A 24,814-nucleotide genomic window follows, 5' to 3' on the forward strand; every position below is an offset into this window, starting at 1 on the left:
GCCTCCTGGGTTCAGGCAATTCTCCTGCCTCAGCCTCCTGAGTAGCTGGGATTACAGGCACGCACCACCATGCCCAGCTAATGTTTTGTATTTTTAGTAGAGATGGGGTTTCACCATGTTGACCAGGATGGTCTCGATCTCTTGACCTCGTGATCCACCCGCCTCGGCCTCCCAAAGTGCTGGGATTACAGGCATGAGCCACCGCACCCGGCCCACTGGTTCCTTTCAAATGGGAGACCTCCCTGCCTGGGTTCCTGGCATCCACTGTCAGCCTGAAGCCCACTAAGAGGACCCTATGAGGAAGGGGTCTGAGTTAGAGCCAGGAGACCTCTTTGACTTAACATCAGCAAGCAGAAACCAGCTCCTGCAGGCTAACGAGCCAACAAAGGGCAGCTGGGCAGACACTGCCTGCATTTTGGAAAACCAAAAGCGGCCTCTGGGACTCACTCTTTTCAGCTCTATCCATTCCCAAGGCCATCAAGGGGTGGCGTTGATGGTGTCTTTAAGCACAGGGCTCAAAGTGGGGGCACAAAAAATGCAACACTGACACCCCCCCCCCAGTCAAATGATGGCGACACACCTGGCAATGCACCTGATGCTTTGGCAGTCTCCTTTTGCTGGCTCGCCTATCTGCAGGCAGAGGCCCTCCCTGGGATTTCCAGACACAGGCCCATCTCTCCAGGAACCTTTATAAAGACATCTCAGGCAAATCTCCTATTTGAGATGGACTCATTGAGCTGCTGATATGTGTGGGGTGCTTACCATGTGTCGGGGCTCTTGTACTAACAACCCATTACTCTTGTTTTGCAAATGAGAAAGTGGCACAGAGAAGTCAGTGACTGGCCCAAGGAGCCAGTAAGTGGAGCCCTTTTACCAGGGAGACTGTCTTGGGCATACAGACTCTAACAGCCACCTTCTTACTAGGTGGAATTAAGTCAGTTGGACTGGAAGACTTGTCCTCATGTCTCAGAGGGGTCCTTGGGCGCCTGAAGTCCCTGAGGTGACTGCACCCCCTCCCTGTCAAGGCCCTGCAACCTGATCCTGGCTCTCATATCTCTTGCTTTAAAGTCCCAGAGGTCTGCCCAGCAACTGCCCTGGGCTGCCATGTGGCCACTCAGGCCCGTTTTTCCAGATGCGCTGGAAATCCAATTTTTTTATTTTTTATTTTTTTTTTAAACAGAATCTCACTCTGTCACCCAGGCTGGAGTGCAGGGGCTCAATCTCACCTCACTGCAACCTCCGCCTCCCAGGTTCAAGCGATTCTCCTGTCTGCCTCCTGAGTAGCTGGGACCACTGCATACCACCACACCTGGCTAAATTTTTGTATTTTTAGTAGAGACAGTCTCACCATTTTGGTCAGACTGGTCTTGAACTCCTGACCTCAGGTGATCGATCCACCTGCCTTGGCCTCCCAAAGTGCCGGGATTACAGGCGTGAGCCATTGCACCTGGCTTTTTTATTTTTATGTTTTGAGACAGAGTTTCACTCTGTTGCCCAGGCTGGAGTGCGTGGAGCCCAGGGTGGAGTGCAGTGGCACGATCTCAGCTCACTGCAACCTCTGTCTACTGGGTCAAGTGATTCTCATGCCTCAGCCTCCTGAGTAGCTGGGATTACAGGCACATGCTATCATGCCTGGCTAACTTTTGTATTTTTAGTAGAGATGGGGTTTCACCATGTTGGCCAGGCTGGTCATGAACTCCTGGCCTCAAGTGATCCACTCACTCAGCCTCCCAAAGTGCTGGGATTATAAGTGTGAGCCACCATGCCCGGCTAGAAATCCAAATTTTTATGTGAAATATTTTCATTCAAAAATGCTGGCATAAAATGCAATTTTTTTAAATGTGAGGGCCACATAATCACATTTGTGGGCAAAACTCAACCTCTGATGCTACCAGTTTGCAACCTCCGCTTTGAAAGACCAAACGTGTCAGGAAGATTCATGAATGCAGGAAGAAAAGAGGGGCCCGACACTGAAATAGAACCTAGGGCTGTATGAGCCTCTTGTTAACTCCACACAGCAATTGCTTGGGGTCAGGGTTATATTCCCATTTGTAGATCAGAAAACAGGCTCAGAGAGGTGAAGTGAGCTGCCCAAGGACACACAGTGAGTGGGTAGGAGCAGCAGGATCAGCACCCAAGTCCACCAGAAGCCCTAGGCCTCCCTGTACTATACTGTGCCTACCTCCTTCCACTCCTCCAAGCCCTCAGCCCAGCTGTCCCAGGTCTGCCTGGCAGTATGGAACAGTGCTTCTAGAACATTCGAGTCCTGGGTGGCTGACTCGTCATGCTCCAGTGAGTGTGGGGCAGGCGGAGGCCCAAGCGGGGTGACGTGCCTGTGTGGCTCCACTGTGAGGGGCCTGGCCCAGGGTGGGGTGGGGCAGGGAGGAGGCGGGTAGGCGAACCTTCTCCTGCTCTCCTTTGACTCAGGGTTAACTCAGCTCTGACCAATCACCTGGCTTCAAGTGTGACCCAGTTTTGTAGCTCGGCCAAAGCTGAATTGGGGAAAGTCAGGCAGGCCCGAAAGGTAGAACCAGCTCCTGCCACCTGGCTTGCTGGGTAAATCAGGGCGACACTCAGCCCATCCCGGGACCCCTCCAGCTTCCATATTTATTTATTCTAATCAGCCTAGGACTTTGATGCACACTACTCCTGAGATCTGAGATCTCACTGATCTGAGACCAGATCACTCCACCTCAGTTCTGTCACCTGTAAAATGGGGCAAGTAAAAGCCTCTACTTCATGGGTAAGAACTGAAGAAGATGATATTTATAGTTTGTAGCACTGCTCCTGATACCCCCGAGATGCTCAGTGAATGTTTTTACTTCTACTATCACCACCTACCACCCCCGTTCCCCTGCAAACGTCTAGCACTGGCAGCTTCCTTCCTCCCTGCCTTCCAGAAACAACTTGCGCACAGACAGCGTGGGTTAGATCTTGTGCTATGCACCAGGACAGAGAGGTGTCAAAACCCACAGCTGCTGTCACTGGGGGTATCTGAGGATCTAACACTCACCAAGATACATAAGACTCCTGCCATCAATTGGAAAAGGTATGGGATTCAAATTCAGAATAGCTGTGTTCCTGCAGGTGTGAACCCCCAACTCTCAACACCCCCGAAGCCTCAGCTTCCTCATCTGCAGAGAAAAACCAGGATCCCTAGACCATTGGGATGAGCACACACATCCCCAAGGGCTTTCTGAAGTCTTAGTCCCATCACTTGTTTTTACGATGGTCATTACTAGGTTAACAAAGATTTGTGGTACTTGGTTCCAGAGTTACACTGGGAACATAATGGAGGAACCCTTATTCTCCCCAGCTTGCCTGATCCTAAGAATCACTGAGGACACTGGTGAAAATGCAGAGTTCCAGGCCACCTGACTCCAACTCTCCCGGATCGGCACAGGGACCCAGGTGATTAGGGAAACATGCCAGTTTGCTAGAGAATGCACAGTTGCTCAATTCAAAAACAGGCAATTAAGGTTTCCAGGGTCAGGTGATACAAATGAAGGCATCACTTTCTGAGGGGGTCGGAAAGTAGAGCTAGGGCTTGGATTTGTTACTTTGCCAGTGGTATGACCCTGAGCCAGGCCTTCAACTTCTCTGTGCCTCCCTTTCCTCAAATGGGAATAATCACAATGAATCCTAATGCCCAGGCAGGAGTGAGGGTGGAATGTCAGGTGTCTTCTCCCTTCTGACTGCCTTACTCCTGTTCTGGGGACTAACATGGCTTCAAGCAATGGGGAGCTGGCATGGGTGGGAGGGCACCTAGTGGCATCCCATTGGAACAGGTAGTGGGCCACCCACCCCTCCTTCAGGCAGGGCCTCAGTAATGTCTGACTTCCCAGTTCCTCGGGACCCTATCAAAATAAATTATCTCAGATACACTTAGGAGAAAACTAGAAACATTTTCCGAACACAAAGGGATATGGCAATGAAGTCCTCATCCTGGCGGAGGTGAATCCCTCTGCCACACTGCAGGAGGGCCTCAGCTGGTCCTTTTTTCCCTATCTCTCTACTCCCTTCATTCAATCAATATTTACTGACCACCCACAGTGTGTAGACCCTGGGCTCAGCACCAGGATCCAGTGATGAACAGATATGGCCCCTGCTCTCGAGAGCTTAGACTCCATCAAGGAAGACAGACGTAAGATAACGAACTGCACAAACAAATCCCTGCAGCTGTTCTAACTGTGCAAGTGATCTGAAGGACCTGTCCAGGTGTCATAAAAAGGTGCAGCCAGAAAAGGGGCAGCAGGTAAACCAAGTTAGGTCAAAGAGGCAGTCTGGAAGATCTTTTTTGAGGAAAAGTGCTAGTTAGCTAAGCTAATCCAGTTAGCTGCTTCTCTATAATCTCTCTATCACTCCATCTACTTTCCTTCCTTCTCAGTAGTCACCACAGTGGAAAATAGCCATCTGTGCAACGTTTGGTTTCCTACTCTCTCTGCATCTTCCCCGACAGCCTGGAATCATTATGAGGGTGGAAACGGTGTCTGTCTTGTTTTCCCCAGAATCCCTCCAATAAATTTTTGATAGAGGGGAAAAAAGGAATGAACCCCACTTCTCTGGTGGTTAAACGACATCAGACCTTACAGTGTAAAGGTTATTCCCTGGTCAGCTCTCTTTTGAGTATCCTCAGAACATCGAGAAAGTCTCAGGGTGGTGCCACTTTGTCTTCAACACCTCTCTCTAGCACTTGCTAATGTCTCTCTCTTTTTTTTTTTTTTTTTTTTTTGGGACGGAGTTTCGCTCTTGTTACCCAGGCTGGAGTGCAATGGCGCGATCTCGGCTCACCGCAACCTCCGCCTCCCGGGTTCAGGCAATTCTCCTGCCTCAGCCTCCTGAGTAGCTGGGATTACAGGCACACACCACCATGCCCAGCTAATGTTTTGTATTTTTAGTAGAGACGGGGTTTCACCATGTTGACCAGGATGGTCTCGATCTCTTGACCTCGTGATCCACCCGCCTCGGCCTCCCAAGTGCTGGGATTACAGATGTCTCTTTTTTTTAACAGACCCAGCAACTTCAGCAGGCACCGGAAGCTAGTGAGAAATAAACACATTGCAATTATTTCTATCAATTTATAGCAGGTGATATTGCTTTTCCATGTTCAAAGACGTTACAAGGTTAACTTTCATCAATAAAAGTGTTAAGTTCAAAAACTGAATAATTCAAAGAAAAATTATTAACTAAATAACACACGCTTCTTAGGAATCTGCCAAAAATAATGATAATAGGGCCAGAATAGTGGAAGGGTGAAAATCACTGATTTCAGAGACATACTTATTAACATGCTCATTAAAGCCCTTTCTTTCCTCTTCCTCTGGGTACACTGCTAGACTGTATTTGCTGATCTCTCCTGCTGCTACATGTGACCAGGTCTCTGAGTTCTGGACAAAGGAGTGTGAGCTGAAGTGGTGGCCCCACATGTTGACCTGCCACCTAACTGTCTCCATCCTCCTTTCTCTCCCCACCACTGCCAGGCCAAGGAGAGGATCCAGCACACCCCAGAGGAGAACAGAGCCAGGAGACGGAAGGAGCTAAGGCTTCTGAGTTACCCAGGGGGAGCGGAGCACCCCACCTTCTGCTGGGACTTCATAAGTGGTCAACAAGTCCCAGCATAAGTTACACTGAGCAAAAAATACACTTGGGTTGCATGACAACACTGAGATTTGCTGGTTGTTTATAGGAATTAGCTGACTTAGGCTAACACCAAGGAGGCATCTCTAGTCCAATTTCCTGCCCATCCATAAATCTTCTCTGACGGCCTGGATATCCTTGTGGCTTTTCTGTAACAAATAGATATCAAGTGCCTAACAGATGGCAGGTACAGTTCTAAGGGCTTTACACAGACAAACTTATTTGGTCCTCATGGCAGTCAAGAGTCACCTCCTGAATCCACAGCAATGAGCTCCACACAGGCCCACCATTGTCTACTAGAAGGGGCCTGAAAAACTCTGGGTCAAGTCTCACGCTCACCTCTTAAAACACTCCCCTGTGCTGGGAGAAACCTTCCTAGTCCTTTGAAGGTTACTCTTATGGCATGGTTCCTATAGCCCTTCTTACTGGCTCTTCCTACAAAGGGCACAGGGCATAACCCAAAGACTGTGGGGCGGGGGCTCAGATCAGCTGCAACCCTAGCTCTGCCCTCTCCCAACTCTGAGCAAAGATAGCTGCTCCTACCCTGCAGGTGTGTAATGAGGGTGAAATGAGATCATGACTATCAGCCACCTGACATCAGCCTGGCACAACGGGCAGGGCGGGGAGGACAATGGGTTCTTACAAGCTCCTTCTCCCGCCCCATGTTACGCTGTGGGGCTCAGAAGTGAGTCAACATGCCCAGTGCTGGGTGTCCTGGATAGACAGTGAAGAAAGAGGCACTGTTATGTCACGTAGCATTGCACGAGGGATTTTGGATGCTGGGAGTCACTCCACTTCCCTCCAGGAGGATCAGTTTACAAGAAAGGTGGTTGCAGTGGGGGGTCGGGGAGAAAGGCCACCAACCCAAATGAGGGATTTTAGATGCTGGGAGTCAGTCCTCTTTCCTCCAGGAGGATCAGCTTCTGGGAAAGGCAGGTGAGAGCCGGGGGGAGGGGGGCGGGGAGGGGAAGACCACGAACTCAAATGAGGACTTAACCAGGTACTGAAGGTCGACATCACGAGAGGTCAAGTGGATCCCATGGACCCCCGTGGGATGTGCTGAGAAGGATGCTTGACCTCTAGGGATGCTTCCCCAAAACCCTAACCCCATCCACTCAGGGGGAAATATCAGACAAACCCAGACTGGGGGACGTACTTTTTGTTTGGTTTGGGTTTTTGAGATGGAGTCTCACTTTGTCGCCCAGGCTGGAGTGCAGTGGTGTGATCTCGGCTCACTGCAAACACTGCCTCCCGGCTCAAGCAATTCTCTGCCTCAGCCTCTTGAGTAGCTGGGATTTCAGGCACGTACCACCATGCCCAGCTAATTTTTGTATTTTTAGTAGAGACGTGGTTTCACCATGTTGGCCAGGCTGGTCCTGAACTCCTGACCTCGTGATCCACCTGCCTCAGCCTCCCAAAGTGTTGGGATTACAGGCGTGAGCCACTGTGCCCAACCAGCCCGGGGGACATTCTACAGGATGCCTGGACTGTCTTCTTCAAGGCTGCCAAGGTCATAGAAAACAGGGACCAATCAAGAAACTGCCGCCACCCAGAGGAGCCTGGGGACACATGGCCTCTGGATGTAATGTGGGGCCTTGGATTGGATCCTGGAGCTCCATGAAGACATCAGTGGAAAATGGGCAGAATTCAAATAAAGCCCAGAGTTTAGAGAACATCCACGCACAGCAGTCAGTTTCTTAGCAGTGAGAATGTGGTAATGGAAGGTGGGAACCCTGGCAGAATGGATGTGGGGTGTCTGTACTAGATTTGCAGCTTTTCTGTAAATCTAAGCTATTCCAAAATAAAAAGTGCATTTCGTTAAGAGAGAGAAGCAAAATACCAGAATGAATATATGAATTTTAAATCACGAGTTGCAGGGCAGGGGTTGTCTGTTTGGCTCAGCACTATGTCCCCAGCTTCTAGAATGATACCTGCACACAGGCCCTCAATCAATGTGTTCAACCAACAGATGGCTCTGCTGCCCGGCCTGCTCCTGGTCTGTGGACAGGGGCCCTGGAGACTGGCCGGAGTGTCCTCCAGCAAGATGACCAGCCCTGCCTGCTGCCCACAGGAAGTGCTGTACCCCCTCAGGGCCCCCCCCAGCAGGGGCTCAGCATAATCTCCTGCCCACAGATGCGCAGGGCTCCCTCTCCCAACTCTGAGCCTATCCTGCAGGTGTGTCACGAGGATGAAATGAGATCCTGACTATCAACATCATGGGCCTACCAGGCCAGGCCTGGTAGGAAATGGTCACCAAGCCCAGTCCCCTCTCCAGCAACCAGGGTCCCCTAAGGCTTCCACTTCTACAGTGTGTTCTCCCCAAGGCAACAGACTATGAACACAACTGAGTAGATGGCAGCTGACACTGGGGGATCCATGGAGTGGCCTCAAGAAAATCAAGGCAATAACACTCCCCTCCCAGGGCATGAAACTGGCTAAGAAAGCCAGCTTCGGCACAGAGACAGGCACTTGGGAGTTAGCTGCGTCACCCGCTGTTTGTGTGACCTTGCCCAAGTCCTGTACCCCCTGTACGTCCCTGCTTCCACCTCAGGGAAATAGGAATGGGAAATGGCTCCTACCTGACTTGAGGATGGACAGCGGGAATCCAAGAAAAGCCTTTAGTCTAGCACCAGATACACAGTGGCTACTAGGGGCACTCCTGTTGTCACAGCATAGCCCTGGGAAGTCACCTGAAAGACACCTGGGGCTGAAGGTGTTGAAGGGTCTGCAGAAAGGGTGTGTCACTCCAGAGGAATCTGGGCCAGCCCTAGGACCACCAAAAAGGACAGCAGGTCCAGTGGCTGGGGCCCGTGGTGCCATTCCCGCACCATCAGAGGAGAGGAGCCCCAGCTGACACCTGAAGGAATCAAGGTCCTGGGGCCAGGCCCAGGGTAGGGGGTTGCTGAGTATGGGATGGGGCCCAGAGGCTGCCTGTGCCCAAAGCAATTAGCTTGTGGGGCCCTCACTCCTCTGCCTCCAGCCTCAAGTCCATGCCCACCAGGCTACCTCCCAGGAGCCCAGGGTCCTGCCCACTCTGAGCTTGTCCTGGTCACACTGCCATGTGCGACACAGAGGCAGCACCCTGCCTGTCACAGGCCATCGTCAGCCCTCGGAAGGATTTGTTCGGTGTTTAACAGAAATAAAGTTGGGATCAGTGGCCAACCATTTTCACAAATTTATCAAATTTTCATTGTCTCTTGAAAAATCAAGGCATCTGTAGGGAGTAAGCAACAGAGCTGCACGACAGCTGCCCCTTCCCTACAGAGCCTGGCGCGCCAGGTGGCCATGGCCCACATCTTGCCCAATCATCTACTGAGGTACCTGCTGATACCTGGGGGCACCTGAGTGTTCCCATGTGATTGCATCTGTGTCCTGCAATCCTCGGAGACCCTGGTTTTACCATGTCCACCTAGCAGATGACCCACCGCTGAAATCTATTAGTACTTAGCAAGGTGCACAGACTCTGCCACCAAGAAAGGCAGAGAAAAGGGAAACATTATCCTGCCTCCAAGTACGCTTGCCTCACATTCCACATGAGCTCATCTCACCCTCACAAAATCCCTGCAAAGAAAGTATGAGCATCCCAATCTGAAGATGAGGAAAACTGAGGCTTGCAGAGGCAAAGTGTCTTGTCCCGGGCCCCACAGCTGGTTAACACTGAGGAAGGGATTTCAACCCAGAAAGCTCTGCCACATGAGTGCAATGTGAGGGTCGGTTCCAAGGGCACTTGACAGAGTTCCCCAGGGGACCTGTGGTCAGTCCCCAGAGGGGTTTGCAAGGTAGAAGACCATTTGGAAAGGTGGCCAGGGTTGGACCACCACAAATCATTTTCCCCTGAAGACTTGGAGACACTTGCTGCATACCACAAACATACTCTTAGATCCAGCAAGACATCAAAACACCTCAAATATCACCAGGGTTCCCCAAAGTTCTCAAAGGATACTTTAGGTAAATTCTGTATGTTAGTGACTCCTGGTGTGAAAGCGAGAGGGGAGGGAAGACCTAGTGAGGAATAATAACCATCAACAAGGAGGAAAATCAGCAAGGCAGGATAGCACCATGTGAGGTGCCAGGCTCTGGGACCCCAGCACTGTACTTCACCAGCTGTGTGTCCTGGGCCATTCCCATTCCAGCTCTGTGCCTTGGCTTCCCATTTTAAAAATTGAATTAATAAAGTAAACAATTAACAGATTGAAAAGGCAACTACAGAATGGAAGAAAACATTTGCAAACCATGTACCTGATAAGGGGATAATATCCAGACTATATAAGCAACTCCTTAAACTTAAACTCAGTGGCAAACAAATAAAAAACCCTATTTTATTTATTTTAATTTTTGAGACAGAGTCTCATTCTGTCATCCAGGCTGGAGTGCAGTTGCGCAATCTTGGCTCACTGCAACCTCCGCCTCCCAGGTTCAAGCAATTCTCTTGCCTCAGCCTCCCAACTGGCTGGGACTACAGGCGCACGCCACCACACCTGGCTAATTTTTGTATTTTTAGTAGAGATGGGGTTTCTCCATGTTGGCCAGGCTGGTCTCGAACTCCTGACCTCAGGTGATCCACCCACCTTGGCCTCCCAAAGTGCTGGGTGTAGGCATGAATCACCACACCTAGCCAAACTGCCACCCCCCCACTTTTTCTTTTTTGAGATGGAGTCTTGCTCTGTCACGCAGGCTGGAGTGCAGTGGCATGATCTCGGCTCACTGCAACCTCCGCCTCCTGAAAAACTCCAATTTTAAAAAGCACAAAAAATGTGAATGGACATTTCTCAATACAAGACATACAAATGGCCAAGATTTTGAAAAGATGCTTGAAATCCCTAATCATCAGGGACATGCAAAGAAAAATCACAATGAAATAGCACTTCATACACGTTAGGATGGCTATTACCAGAAAAACAAGACATGTTGGCAAGATGTGGAGAGAAGGAACCCTTGCACACCGTTGGTGGGAAGGTAAAATAGTGCAGCCACTGTGGAAAACAGTATGAAGATTTCTCAAAAAATTAAAAAGAGCTAGCACAGGATCCAGCAGTCCCACTTTTGGGTATTTACTCAAAAGAACTGAAATCAGGATCTCAAGAGACATCTGCACTCCCACGCTCACTGCGGTGTTATTCATAATTGCCAAGATGTGGAAACAACCTCAATGTCTAGTGGATAAATTAATAAAGAAAATGTGGTATATACACACCATGAAATATTACTCAGCCTTAAAAAAGAATGAAATTCTGTCATTTGTGACAACACTGATGAACCTGGTAGACATTACATTATGTGAAATACGGCAGACACAGAAAGACAAATACTGTATGATTCTACTGACGTGAAGTATCTAAAAGAGGCAAATATGTCTAAACCCCATCTCCACTAAAAATACAAAATTAGCTGGGTGTGATGGTATATGCCTGTAATCCCAGCTACCAGGGAGGCTGAGGCAGGAGAATTGGTTGAACAATTCTCAGAAATGGCACCACTGCACTCTAGCCTGGGCGACAGAAGTGAGGCTGTCTCCAAAAAAAGAAAAAAAAAAAAAAAAAAAAAAAAAAAAAAAGGCAAGCTCACAGAAGCAGAAAGTAAAATGGTGGTTGTGGCTGGGAGGTGGGGGAAATGCAGATTGTTAAATAGGTATAAAGGGTAAGTAATGCAAGATGAATAAGTTCTAGGGGTCTGCTGTATAACCTGATGCCTAGGGTTCACAATGCTGCATTGTGCACTTTAAAATGTGTTGAGGGTGCTCTGCTGTTAGGATTGATTGATTGAAATGGAGTCTCACTCTGTCACCCAGGCTGGAGTGCAGTGGCGTGATCTCAGCTCACTGCAACCTGCGCCTCCTGGGTGCAAGCAATTCTCTGCCTCTGCCTCAGCCTCCCGAGTAGCTGGGATTACAGGTGCCCGCCACTATGCCTGGCTAATTTGTGTATTTTTAGTAGAGATGGGGTTTCACCATCTTGGCCAGGCTGGTCTTGAACTCCTGACCTTGTGAAGGTATTCTTACCACACAAAAAATAACGGAATTAACAGTGTGACTATAAGTGATAGTGTGAGATTGGAGGGATGATGGAGATGGAGCTGTTCTGTATCTGGATGGTGGTGGTGGTTACATGATAAACAAGTCTTACATTTCATAGAAGAGTGCCCAAACACACACAATTTTATTATATGCTAACTTTAAAAATAAAACAAAGAAAGTAAATCATGAATCACTGTATCTGCTATACGGCTAGGGAGATTTTATAAGTCCAATGACATGCCTAGCCCAGTGCTCAGGACATTAGAAGCTTAAGGGCCATTTGGTATTATTAATAAGATGAGAATTACTTCTTCTCCTCCAAAGAGATTCAAGACCCAGAGCAGAATTTGACAAAGGAGAGCTAATGTATGGAGGGGCTACCACAACGCCAGTCCCCAGTACATCAGGGACATCCAGGTCCTCTGACTACACTGTCATTACAGCCAGGCCTCTCATCTTGAATAGGGTTTCCACCTTTTGGAGAAACAGAACAGTTTGTCTATTTCAAGCAGATCTTCCTTCCTGTGTAGCTGTGCTGCCTGGCAGGTGCCAGGAGGAAGGCTGGCGGTCAAGGGTGTGGGGATTACACTGTCCAATGCACCAGCTGTGACCCAGCATTTCTGAGGGTCGGTTTCCCTGGACATAAAACAGGAAGGATCATGCCCACTCAGAGGGAGAGGAGGTATCTGTAAAGGACCCCACATGTCCCCTGGCTCTTGGCTATATGGAGAACCCTGAGTTCACCCTGTCTCTCCTGTGGGTCAAGAATTTTTTTTTTTAAAACAAAGAGAGTCAGTGTTGGAGGTTTTTTCCTGTCCTGTACTTTTCCCACATATATAACCAATGTAATTAGGTTAATAGACCTAAACGTTGACAACAGACAATTAGGCTAATTGCCACTTCCTTAAAGGATCAATCAGGGCTGTGTTTCCCAAACTGTGTTTTGAGAAATGGTACTAGCTGCTCCATAAATGACAGGGCATCTTGACTATACATGTGGCAAATGCTGGGCTGAACAAAGTGACTCTGGTTCATTCAGTATAGGACTCTTCAGACCCCTTAATGAGGCAGCCAGTGTGGCATGGAGGAACACAGACTGGAGGACACTGAGTCAAATCAATCATACAGACCAGGGCTTTGCACATTTTAATGAACACATGAATCACCTGGGGATCTTGTTAAACTACAGATTCAGATTCCAGCTGGGCATTGAGAGTCTCCATTTCAAACAAGCTCCAAGGTACCACCGAAGCTGCCACCTCAGACTGCACTCTGAAGAGCAAGGATATAGTAGACAGGTAAGGCCCCTTACTGTCCACTTTACCGGCGGAATAACAGATTTACTAAAGGTCATATAGGAGTGACGGTAGGACCAGAACTCCACGCCCCAGCCTCCCCCTGCAAGGCTCTCCGCTGCCACCCCACCTGGCTTCCCTGGTGCACTCAGCCCTGCTTGCCACTGGTTCTCCCAAATCAGTCCTTCTGCCTTGGCTATGCATTAGAATCACATGACAGACTTTAATGTACACTCAGGGTTGAGGGTCCCTGATTTAGATGTACTGGGTAAGCCTCACCCCAAACGCCCTCTTCACACTCTGCCTGTCTCTCCCATGCCTGATGAAAACTGGCTAGCAGTAACTCCCAATAAAATATGAAAGGATTACCAGATGGGGAATGGAACTTAACCAGGACACAGCTGGCTAAAGCCCTGTCTCCAGCTACCATGGCACCACAGCCAGGAATCCAAACTGTCTTGGGAGGAGCGACATTCCATCTCACTCTCTGTCCCGGTGAGTAGGTAAACACGATGCTCTAAGCTGGAAAACCCCCAGTGGTCAGCATGGGAAAATGGATCTCCTCAAGGGTGATGGCATTAGCTGGTGTGGGGGTCTTTAGTTAAAGACCATTTCAGAATCAGGTGTCGGGCTACATGAGTCTAGGGGGAAAAAGTTGATGGTTTTAAGCTTCTTAATGAGCACTGTTGGGTGAGGATTAGCGAAGAGAAATCCAATGAATCCAATTAGAAGAGGTCTCAGTTCTTTCTGAATTTAGTGAATGGAAAAGAAAGCTTTAGAGTTAAGCCTACAGGACACAGTGGAGCTCTGGTGCCAAATGGCAGTGCTCCAGTCCCAGCTCCAGGAACAGGAACCACCGTGTTTCCGAACTCCACTGCACCTCCATTGGCTCATCTGTGAAGTGGGGTGACGACAGTGCCTCCCTTGTGGGACCGTCGGGGAATTAAATGGGCTGATACAGTAAGATCCCTACAGCAGTGCCTGGCACTAGAAATGTTCAATAAACACGAAATACTGGCTTTTTCACATAATTTTCTCTCTGGCCTAATTTTTATTTTCTTTTGCCCTGATTTTTAAGCCTGTGTGTGTGTGTGTGTGTGTGTGTGTGTGTGTGTGTTTTGAGACAGGGTCTTGCTCTATTATCCAGGCTGGAGTACAGTAGCATAAACATGGCTCACTGCAGCCTCCACCCCCTGGGCTCAAGTGATCCTTCCACCTCAGCCTCCCAGGAAGCTGGGACCACAGGTGCACACCACCATGCCTGGCTATTTTCTTTTTTTCTCATAGAGATGAGGTCTTGCTATGTTGACCAGCTTGGTCTCCAACTCCTGCCATCCTCAAGTAATCCTCCCACCTCGGCCTCTCAAAGTGCTGGGATTACAGGTGTAAGCCACCACATCAGGTCCTTTATTTATGTTTTTAAAAACTTGCTGAAAAGTTTATATTCTTGTCAGCTTCCTGGAATTCTTTCTGGAAGAAAAGAGCAGGGTAGATACAGGCATTCATGTGAGCTACTCTCTGTCGAATAACTCTGTGCTCAGAGGCCCCTGAAGAGGCTGGGACTTGGCTTGGTGTAGGGATCGATGGGGCTAGCAGGGTCCCATTCCTTAATGGGGCCGAAGGAATTAAGACTGGGCCACGCGCAGTGGCTCATGCCTGTGATCCTAGCACTCTGGGAGGCCAAAGAAGAAGGATTACTTGAGGCCAGGAGTTCAAGAGCAACCTGGCCAACATAGTGAGACCCCATTTCTATACCATTTTTTTAAAAAAAGGAATTCAGACTGAATCCTCAGAGCAATGAGACCCATTTGAAGGCGGAGATCAGGACATGAAAATATCAGGTCAACTTTGGAAAGCTCACTAGGGCATCCTGAGGAAGTCTGGGGTATCCTGGATGGGGAGAGACCACTCGGAAGGCCAGAGTGAAAAGTGGTGGAGGCCAGCCCCATGAGGGCCCATGACCTGTGTAGGCACACAGGATCACACACTCAGAGGGGCCCATGCTTGGCTGAATGCTCTGCTGCTGCCGTCCTGAAACTCTTAATACGTTTTCAACAAGGGACTCCACGTGTTCTTACTTACTTTTTTTTTGTTGTTGACACGGAGTCTCGCTCTGTCACCAGGCTGGAGTGCAGCGGTGAGATCTTGGCTCACTGCAACATCCACCTCCCCGGTTCAAGCGATTCTCCTGCCCCAGCCTCCCGAGTAGCTGGGACTAGAGGTGTATGGCACCACGCCTGGCTAATTTTGTTGTATTTTTAGTAGAGATGGGGTTTCACCATGTTGGCCAGGATGGTCTTGATCTCTTGACCTTGTGATCCTCCCACCTCGGTCTCCCAAAGTGCTGGGATTACAGACGTGAGCCACCACTCCCGGCCAGGACTCAACATTTTCATTTTGCACTGGGCCCCACAAAGTATGGACCTGGTCCTGCATTTCAGGGAGGTCACACTTGCCCCTACATCTACTCGACCAGGTGAGGCAGCGAAGGTTACGTTCTCTCCTTAAAATGAAGAAACGGAGGCTCTGAGACGGGAAGTCAATGGTCCCAGGGGGCATCTGGTCAGTGGCAGTGCAGCGGCACACCCATGCCTTGGGGTTTCAATGTGGGGGCTGTGACTATGGGACAGCAGCCACCTGCACCTCCTGAAAGGCAGTGCTCAGGCACCACTGGGCCTGGGTGCAGGGCTGCCAGATGCTGTTATCTTCCCTCCTCACCCACCCTGGGCTGGTGAGCAGGAAGCAGCAGGTGTTACTGGACCCAGGCCAGCCGGAACTGGGAACAACACACACGGATGTGGGTCACAAGACCAGTTCCAACTGCAACATCCAGCCATTAGCGAAACAATTTAACAAGAGCAAAGCAAACACAATAAATCATTGAAACCTCAGCCACCCTCCCCTGCATTCTGCCTCTTTCCCTAACCCCAAAAACAGTCTAGAAAGGGCAGATTCAAGGGTGGAGAGGGAAGATTTCTCCACTAAGGGCTGAAAATCTGCCCACTGAAGCTGGCATATCAAGTCACGCCATGTCTGTGGCTTCCTTGACAGATTTCAAGATGCATTTCCAAGGATGGAGTTTGGCTCAGGCACAGTTCTAGGTGCTGGAGATGCAACCTTAAAGAAGCCAGATAAACACTTCTTGCCCTCAGGAGCTTATGTACTAATGGGAGGGAGAGAGAAGCAGCATGATGATTAGGTGAATTATATTATGTGTTAGGAGATGATGGGTGCTTAAATAAAATGGCACAAATAAATATAGCAGCCAAAATGGATGGGGCGCTTCCTCTGCGTCTAAATGCTTTACCCACTCTGTCTCATCCTTCAACTGTTCTACTTCAATGGGTACTCTCCTCATTTCCATTTCACAGACAGGAAAACACAGAGCTAACTTGCACCAGCTCTACAGGCAGTAAGAAAATTAAAGTATCGGCCGGGCGCGGTGGCTCAAGCCTGTAATCCCAGCACTTTGGGAGGCCGAGGCGGGTGGATCACAAGGTCAAGAGATCGAGACCATCCTGGTCAACATGGTGAAACCCCGTCTCTACTAAAAATACAAAAAATTAGCTGGGCATGGTGGCGCGTGCCTGTAATCCCAGCTACTTGGGAGGCCGAGGCAGGAGAATTGCCTGAACCCAGGAGACGGAGGTTGCGGTGAGCCGAGATCGCGCCATTGCACTCCAGCCTGCGTAACAAGAGCGAAACTCCGTCTCAAAAAAAAAAAAGAAAAAGAAAATTAAAGTATCCGTAGAGAAGGGCAAGAGCACGCTCTTTTTCCTGCTTCTAACTTTTAGAAGCGCAACATGAGCAGGAAGACTGGTTTTTCCCTGGCCTTGAACTGGAGAAGGAGATCTAATGGTAGAACCCTCTCCATTCCCCACAATTCTTAGAAGAGCTGACAGGATGGTGGGCCCCTCCAGGCTCTCCCATTTCTCCCAGGTCTAAGGCTTCGGGGCTAACAGCCCCGAGTTCAAATCCCAGCTCCACCAGCTCAGTATGGCCAAAGCAAACAGCTTCCACTTGGTGGAGCTCCCCTCTCCTTTGATTTAAAATGAAGATTAAAACTCCCTCTCTCAAGTGACGAGGGAATAGATGTCTGCACCCCAAAGTGTGTGTACAGTGGTAGATGCCCCTTGCGTGCCAGTTCACGCACATCCCCATTCCTGGGACGCATAAAGCCTTCCTCCCTTCTCCTCTCAGAATGCAAAGAGAGCTGGGCTACATGCCACCCACCTCCCCATGGTGGAGTCTGTAGTGGAGGGCTGAGCATGGAGCTGACACTCGATGAATGCACACTGAAGAGGAGGAAGGCGCATGGGGATGGTAGAACCTTCTGTAGAACCCAGGTCCTGGAGCCCTGTAGTTCACAGAGCTTAAAGAGTGCACGTTTGCTGGGCCCAAACGGCTCATCCTCCAAGGTGCAAATGTGAAGCACTGAATCCATTGTCACCATTCCGCAGTGAGCCCAAGTCCTGGAGTTATCGCCTAGTTAAGTTGGGACCTTCCAGGGAAGTGGGAGGGAAAAAAAAAAAATCTAGGACACCTGACACCTGGGCACTTCAGGGACCTGAAGTATGACAAGGGAGCCCCAGACTAGCTAGCTTCTCAGAACTGGGTGTTTCTCTCTTTAAATATCAATGCCTGATATGGGGTCCTTCAAGGCCAAAGGCTAGAGCTGGCCTCACCCATTTTCCTTACTTCCCTTACCTGCCCCCTAAACCACCAATTCAAGGAGTACAAGGTTGGGAGCCATGTGTGACCTGAGACCCAAGTCCACCCTTCCCATTTAGCACCCATCAAGTCCAAGATAAGGCCCTCATCCCTGGAGCCTCATTTCCTCCTCTGGAAGATGGAAGGGTGAGGTGCAGGGAGAAAGGATTAAAAGATCAAAAGCAGCAATTTCCCCAACAAGCTCAAAATCACCGGAACCTACTGAATCACACCAGGGCGGATGAGGCGGGCAGGAATCTTTATGGTCAGCTTGGGAAAGGGGAGACTTTGTGGAACCAGGAATTGATGTGCCGACCACAGCTCTTATGGGCCAGTTAACTGACGGTATTAGGACTGGCCTTGAATTCCATCAGAGGGGCTTTCCTTATTCAAAACTGCCTGGGTCTACCAGCCACAGGGCTGTACTGCAGATGCAAGAAGCCAGCAAACATTTGCTAGCTGGTATCAGTGACTAGGGTAGGCTGGAAAACCACGTCAGCCAATCAAGAGGTCCAAGGCCGGTGAACTCTTTGGGTCTAAACCCCAATATATCCCATGCCCTGGGGTTCATGGTAGGCTAAGGACCTTTCTCTCTGGGTAGACTGTCGCTCTACCCTGACTTCACATGTAAGAGGGGAGGAAGAAATACCTCCTGTGACACAGGTGTCTGAATCACTATTTTATGGGTGAGGAAAACCCCTCATGGAGAACACCCCCGTACACTAATGCTCTACTTCTGGGCTCTAAATCATGCCAGGCTCTGTTAAGGGTGCTTCACACACTCAGTCATCACAAGCAGAAACCTTATTTTTAGCCCCAATTTGCAGGTGGTGAAACAGAGCGCTCAGGGCCTTGCTGAGGTCAGTCAGCTGAGCAGTGACAGGAAGTTCTGGACCCAGAGGCTTTGCCCCTAACTTCTAGAATCCACTGAGCTGTTCAGTAGAAAGAACAGAGCCAGGATTCGAATCCAGCTCCTCCCTGCATTAAAGCCCTGCTCTTCTCCCAGCCAGACACTAGATGTGGCTGCCTCAGGCCAGGACATCCCCTGGGGCTTCACACCTCAAGGGAACCTCTGGTGGAGACCCCTTCCCCCCTCACACACACAGGCTTCCAGAATGCCCCGTGCAACCTAGACCATGGGACAGCTGGACCCCACAAAGCACTCATTGTGGTGACTGCAGAAAGCCAAGGCCAGCCCCCGTGGCCCCTCTGCAGAGCCCTGCCCAAGCCGTCTCCTGCCCTTCCCATGGCGCCCCCTCCCCTTCCCATGGCGCCCCCATATCCAGAGGGCAGGGCTGGTGCTAGGGGTCGGGGGGTGGGCAGGCCTCCTGATCTGCCCGGCCTGGGAGAGCCTCAGGCTGTAGAAACCTAAAACCCTCCAGCTGCTGCCAGACTGCATGGGGCCCCAGGCCCCTCCGGGTTCATTTCAGGGGCCCTGCCCCACCTGTCAGCTGGGGTGGGGTCCACCAAGGAGGCTCTGTAGAGGGAGAAGGATGCTGGGGTGGAAGGGCTGTTTCCATCGGGGGGAAGGAGGCTGGAAATCTGTTTCCTAGTGTGGGGGAGGGGAATGCAAGGTATCCGGGCAGGTTGGGGAGGGGGCTCGGCGGAGGGAAGGTGGGTGGATTTGTCTCCTGCTGCAGGAGGGGGCCTTCGCGGCTCTGGCTGGCTTCGTGTGCGGCAGGGGGCTCGCCTGGGGTCCCTAGGGGCCTGCCGAGGCATGCACAGGGCTGGGGGCCGCTTTTGCATGCAGGGCGGGAGGGGTCCGCCGCGTGCCGGGGTGGCCCCTCTGCCCGCAGAGGGGACTCCCGAGTGGCCGAGGTCGCCACACTCACCTCCTGAAGTCAAAGGGCATCGTGCCTCCGCCGCCGGGGGTGGGAGCGCTGCAGGCCAGGCCGGCTGCGGCGCCGCGTGGGTCCGAGCCCGCTGCCAACGCCTCCTCCGGCCGCCCCGCCCCCGCCGGCCGCCCCCCGACACTCGCCACTCGCCACTCGCCTCCCGCCGCCGGGAAGTGACGCTCCGCGCAGCCCATTGGGCGCCGCCCGCCCGGCCGCCCCTTCCGCCACCCGGTTAAAGGGGCCCGGGGGCCGGCAGGGAAGGGGCGGAGGGTCGAGGCTGTCTGAGGGGAAGGGAGTCCCCAAAGCTCCAGTACTTGTCCCTTCAAACCTCCCACTTAGATTTCCTTCTCCGCCTCTTTGGATGTCCTCGGACAGATTCTCTGCCTCTCCGAGCACCGTTTTTTTTTTTTGTTTGTTTGTTTTGTTTTGTTTTTGGCATTTTTAAACAGTTTCACTGAACTGTGATTGAGTAGGGGTGATAGACTTTGGCTGTGCACAGCGTCTAGCTCTGAGTGATGGCCTAAGACTGTGGGGGAAGGGAGTCCTACACCTGACAAGGTGACCACCTCCACCTCTGCTGTGCCTCTCTGGGAAAGCCACTGGGCTTCTTGGAGCCACCCACCCCTTTGCACATCTGCACAAAGAGGACGACCATACCTACTCGAGGGAGGTTTTCTCCAGCTGAGAAACAGGAGACTGGCTTAGCACGGTGGCAGCACCTGAAGCCATCGAGGCTGATGGGGGCCGTCCTTGCTTCCATCTGCCCTGCGGTTCACTCTGGTGCGTATTCACAGAGCGCCTGCCCCCAGCCAGGTCCATCCAGCACATGCTGGGTTGTCGCAGAGGCAGATGGGGCCTGCACTGTGACTTGGGCAAGGTGGACTATGCCAACTGTCCCCTTCTTTGAGCCTCAGTTTCCTCCTCAGCGATACGGAGCAGCTGCCTCCGTAACTGCTGGATTCGAGGAGATGGTAGTTGAGGTCACACAAGACCTGAGTAGGGGAAACTCACTCTGAACTTCCCTGAACTTCCCCCAGGCTCTGTCACTGGCCCCTTCTCCAACGCTGTGGTGACACAGGCCTTGAGAAAACCCAGCAGAGGATGATGAGGGCTGGGGTTCAAAAAGCAGAGCCAGTGGACAGTTTCTTCCTGTGTAAATAGACGGGAACTGCAGTGCTTGTTTCTCTGGGAGGATTCGGAAGCGACAGCACCAGCACCGGGCCTGGGGTAGAGTGGCGTGGTGAACCAAACCCGTTCCCTGGAGCATATGCCCGACCTGACCTCTGCATTCCTTTTCCATTCATTCATTCTTTCATTCCCTTTCCATTCATTCATTCATTCACTCACTGACTCACTCAACAAGTAGTCTGATACTTTTGGGGGAGAGAAGGAAATCTCAGCCTGAACTGGAAACCTGGGGTCAGCAGAGAGAGTTCCGGGGCTTTGAGCACCCTTGCTTCCAAATGCCCTTTCCTTGGCCCTGTGTGGGAGAAAACCATGCAATGATGGACCTTTGACCTCTCATCCTCCCTCCTCAAAATATGACCCACAGACCAGCCACATGGCCATCACAGGACAGACTCTTGTCCCCAGCCCAGACCTACTGAATCAAGTGTGTATTTGGGATGATCTCCAAGGTCAGCAAATGCCTGGCACAGAGTAAGTGCAAGACAGGGTTGACTATCATTGCTGTTTCTGAGTGGGGATGGAGCTCCCAACTTTTGGCTGGGCATGTGGGTGCTAGCAATGAAAATTGCATTTCTGGCCGGGCGCGGTGGCTCAAGCCTGTAATCCCAGCACTTTGGGAGGCCGAGGCGGGTGGATCACGAGGTCAAGAGATCGAGACCATCCTGGTCAACATGGTGAAACCCCGTCTCTACTAAAAATACAAAAAATTAGCTGGGCATGGTGGCGCGTGCCTGTAATTCCAGCTACTCAGGAGGCTGAGGCAGGAGGATCGCTTGAACCCGGGAGGTGGAGGTTGCAGTGAGCGAAGATCGTGCCACTGCACTCCAGCCTGGGCAGTAAGAGTGAAACACCGTCTCAAAACAAAAAAAGAAAGTTACATTTCCCAGCTTCCTTTGTAGCTAGAGGTGGCATTGAAAAGTGAAGGGCAGTGTCTTGTTTTCCCCAAAGGCAGCTTTATTTAAAGAGAAATTACAACAGATTCTGTTGCACTCATACACATCAATTTAATGCTTCCATTAATGCTTGTGAAAACAAGTCAAATCAATCAGACTCCTTCACTTTTCCACTCATTTCATAGTCTGGGATAGTTGGTATGTCTGCTTTACCCTCTGTGTCCTTTTCCCCATCTGGCTGCCAGGAATGTAGGTGTCATCATCCTGGACCATAAGATAGAGACCACACAGCAGAGCAACGAGACAGAAAGAACCTGAGTTCCTGTCTCTGAGTGGCACCTCAAACACCTGCCCAAGAGAAATAAACATCTGTCTTACTTAAGCTATGGTTATTTTGCATTTTCAGACACTTAACACTAAACCCAATGCTGATACTCCTATGCAGCCTGGTTGGCTACTTGACTGCTCCAGTGCTCATGGGCTAGGCCAGTCCCCCATTATATAATCCCATGGTACCCTGTAGGTTTCCCTGGGAGAGCTTGGCATGATGTGTGATTCGTTTATTATTAATTCGCTGGGAACTGCCTCTCCATCTGAGCGAAAGTTCCCTGAGAGAAGGTGGTATCACCATCACATCCTAGCATCCAGCCAGAGCCTGCAGATGCTGGGGGTGAACTAACTATGCTTTGAATGCTGAGTGGAGGCTTCCCGGGGAGCCAGGCCTTCCCACAGAACAGAGATTGGGGGGGAGGTATCAACAAGGGCCTTGGCTGTGGGACTGGTGAGGTCTGTGAGCAGACCAGGCTGTCAGTCACAGGCAGTCCATCCACTCAGGAGCCAGTGGGAGATGGAGCTAAGAAAATCAGATTGTGTGCTGCAGTACGTGGGAAGGCTCTGGGTCTCTTTGAGCAGGGAAGCAGCGATAAAAGTTAAGTTTTCAGATTATCAACCTTGTGGAATCCTGTGGTAAATAGCCAACCTCCAGTGATCCTGATCTCCTGGTATTCCCATGCACTTCTGTGATCACCTCCCACAAAGAATAGGGCTGACCTATCCTGTGTAATCAACAGGATGTTGCAGAAATAACAGTTATGACTCCTGAGGCTACGTCACAAAAGACACTCAGGCTTTGCTTACCTGCTCTTGAATCACCTGTTCTGGGGGAAGCCCTGTCCTAAAGAAGCTCATGCATGATTATAAAGGTGTCTTCGTGGTGAAGAAGGAAGCCTCCCACCAACAGCTATGTGAATGGGCTCTCTTGGAAGTAGAGCCTCAGCCCTGGTTAGGTCTTCAAAGCAGCATCCCCCAGCCCACAGCTTACCCACAGCCTCGTAGGAGACCCTGAGAACCACTCAGCTCAGCTGTCACCGAATTCCTGATCCACAGAAGCTATAAGATAATAAATGTTTGTTTTAAGCAATTAAGTTGTTGGTAATTAATTACATAGCTAAAGATAATAGTTAGATAAATAACAGAGTTATTAATTTAGCTAGTTAGATAAATAGCAGAGACTTCATCCTCATTTTTTTTTTCCTGTCAGTAACTTCTCCCTGCCTTCCTCCATCTCACACCCCTACCAGCCTGGGGAAATAGAAAACCACTTCGGACTCAGATCGCTGTCTGCTGGGTGACCTGGACCAGCTGCTTAACTAGCCGGGTGTCTAGGTATGAAACGAAGGATAATAATACCTTACCTGTGGCAAGTAGCCTCTGAAATTGCCCCAATTAACCCCTCTCTTGGTATTCATACCCTTATGTAATTTCCTCCCTTCAAGTGCAGGCTGGACTTAATGACTCATTTCTAATGCACAAAATATGGCAGAAGGGATGAGCATGTTGCTTCTGAGATTAGGTTGCCAAGAGATGGTGACTTCTGTCTTGGACACTCTCTTGCAGCCTCTTGGATCAGTCGTCCTGGAGAAGCTGGCTTCCGTGCTGTGAGGCAGTCCTAAGGAAAAGCCCCTGTGAGTGAGTTTGCCCATGATTCTTCTAAGGCAGGGGTATCCAACCTTTTGGCTTCCCTGGCCACACTGGAAGAAGAAAAAATTGCCTTGGGCCACATATAAAATACACTAACAAGAACAATAGCTGATGAGCTAAAATAATAATAATAATAATAAAAATCACACAAAAAATCTCATAATGTTTTAAGAAAGTTTAAGAATTTGTGTTGGGCCAGATTCAAAACCGTCCTGAGACTCATTCAAAGCCATCGTGGGCCACAGGCGGCCTGCAGACCACAGGTTGGACAAGCTTGAACTAAGGCCTCACAACAACCCTGTGAATGAATTTGGAAATGGATCCTTCTGCTCCAGTGGAGCCTTGACGTGACCGCGGCCCTGGCCCACAGCTTGACTGCACCTGGATTCCTGTGCGATAACAAATGTTTGTTGTTTTAGCCCCTAGGTTTAGGGTAATGGGTTAGGCAGTAACAGATAACAAATACATTGCCCTAAGAAAGAGATTGCTGTGAGGATGGAGTAACGTATAGTGCCCGCACATAGTAGGTGCTAATTCATTGCTTGCCTAATGAGTCAGTCAATAAGCAAATGAATATTCTTTAACACGGAATGTTCTCTGAATCCAAATGCTCACTCCCTTCCACCCACTCCTGTCAAAAACGTCACTGAAAGTTGTTTTAAGCGGAGAATGGCTGGGTCAGATTTGTTTTTCTGTAACGGGAGATTGGTTTGTATCCCATGGGTGTGGCCGGTTCAGCTGTGGTCTGGGTGAAGAGAGATTTAAAAATAACAATCCTTTGTCAGTTCAGAGAGGACTTTAGTATAACTTAGATCTCATAGCAGGTAGGTCTCTGGAGAAACAACTCTCTTTTCTCACTCTATTAAAGTCTCCTGACCAACTAGAAGACACTCATATGTTCATTCATTCATTCTTTTATTTATTCATTATACCATTATTCACTGAATACCTCTTTTAGGCAAGTACTCTGGATGTGGAAATGAACATGATCTACATCAAATTTCAAGACAGAAGGGAGGAGGTAAGCCAAAGTGTGATATCATCACAAAAAAATCAGGGGCAGGGTACCTATTTCTGGTGCAGTTTTTTGTGATGATTGCAGTGGTAAGGGTGGCACCAGAGGATCTGGGTGTCCAGGAGGGTGTCCCTGATTCTGCCCATGGGGATGAATTGGTCTGAACTCTTTCAGCTGAAAGTGACAGAAATCATCTAAAATCAACATACACTGTCTGTGGCACTCACAAAAAAAGAAAAAGACAAGAA

The 24,814-nt window shown here is 50.1% G+C and overlaps 1 protein-coding gene and 1 long non-coding RNA gene across 4 annotated transcripts in view; one reads left to right on the plus strand and one right to left on the minus strand.

Moving 5' to 3' along the window:
• Positions 1-19,691, minus strand: part of ERGIC1 (endoplasmic reticulum-golgi intermediate compartment 1) — a 123,265-nt gene extending 103,574 nt beyond the window's left edge. For all 3 annotated transcript variants that reach the window (XR_005203274.1, XM_037745419.1, XM_017547664.1), the window contains exon 1: positions 19,488-19,691. Coding sequence is in view for 2 of the 3 variants with exons in the window: in XM_037745419.1 (XP_037601347.1) it covers positions 19,488-19,684 (197 nt within the window). In the remaining variant the exon portion in view is untranslated. The remainder of the gene's footprint in view (positions 1-19,487) is intronic.
• A 4,605-nt stretch (positions 19,692-24,296) lies between these two features.
• LOC108317306 overlaps positions 24,297-24,814 on the plus strand; it is a 41,937-nt gene continuing 41,419 nt past the window's right edge. The window contains exons 1-2 of the long non-coding RNA XR_001830691.2: positions 24,297-24,375; positions 24,510-24,572. This is a non-coding gene — a long non-coding RNA (uncharacterized LOC108317306). The remainder of the gene's footprint in view (positions 24,376-24,509; positions 24,573-24,814) is intronic.

Source organism: Cebus imitator, unplaced genomic scaffold, assembly GCF_001604975.1.
Source record: "Cebus imitator isolate Cc_AM_T3 unplaced genomic scaffold, Cebus_imitator-1.0 Scaffold200, whole genome shotgun sequence".
In the NCBI taxonomy this organism is placed as follows: domain Eukaryota; kingdom Metazoa; phylum Chordata; class Mammalia; order Primates; family Cebidae; genus Cebus; species Cebus imitator.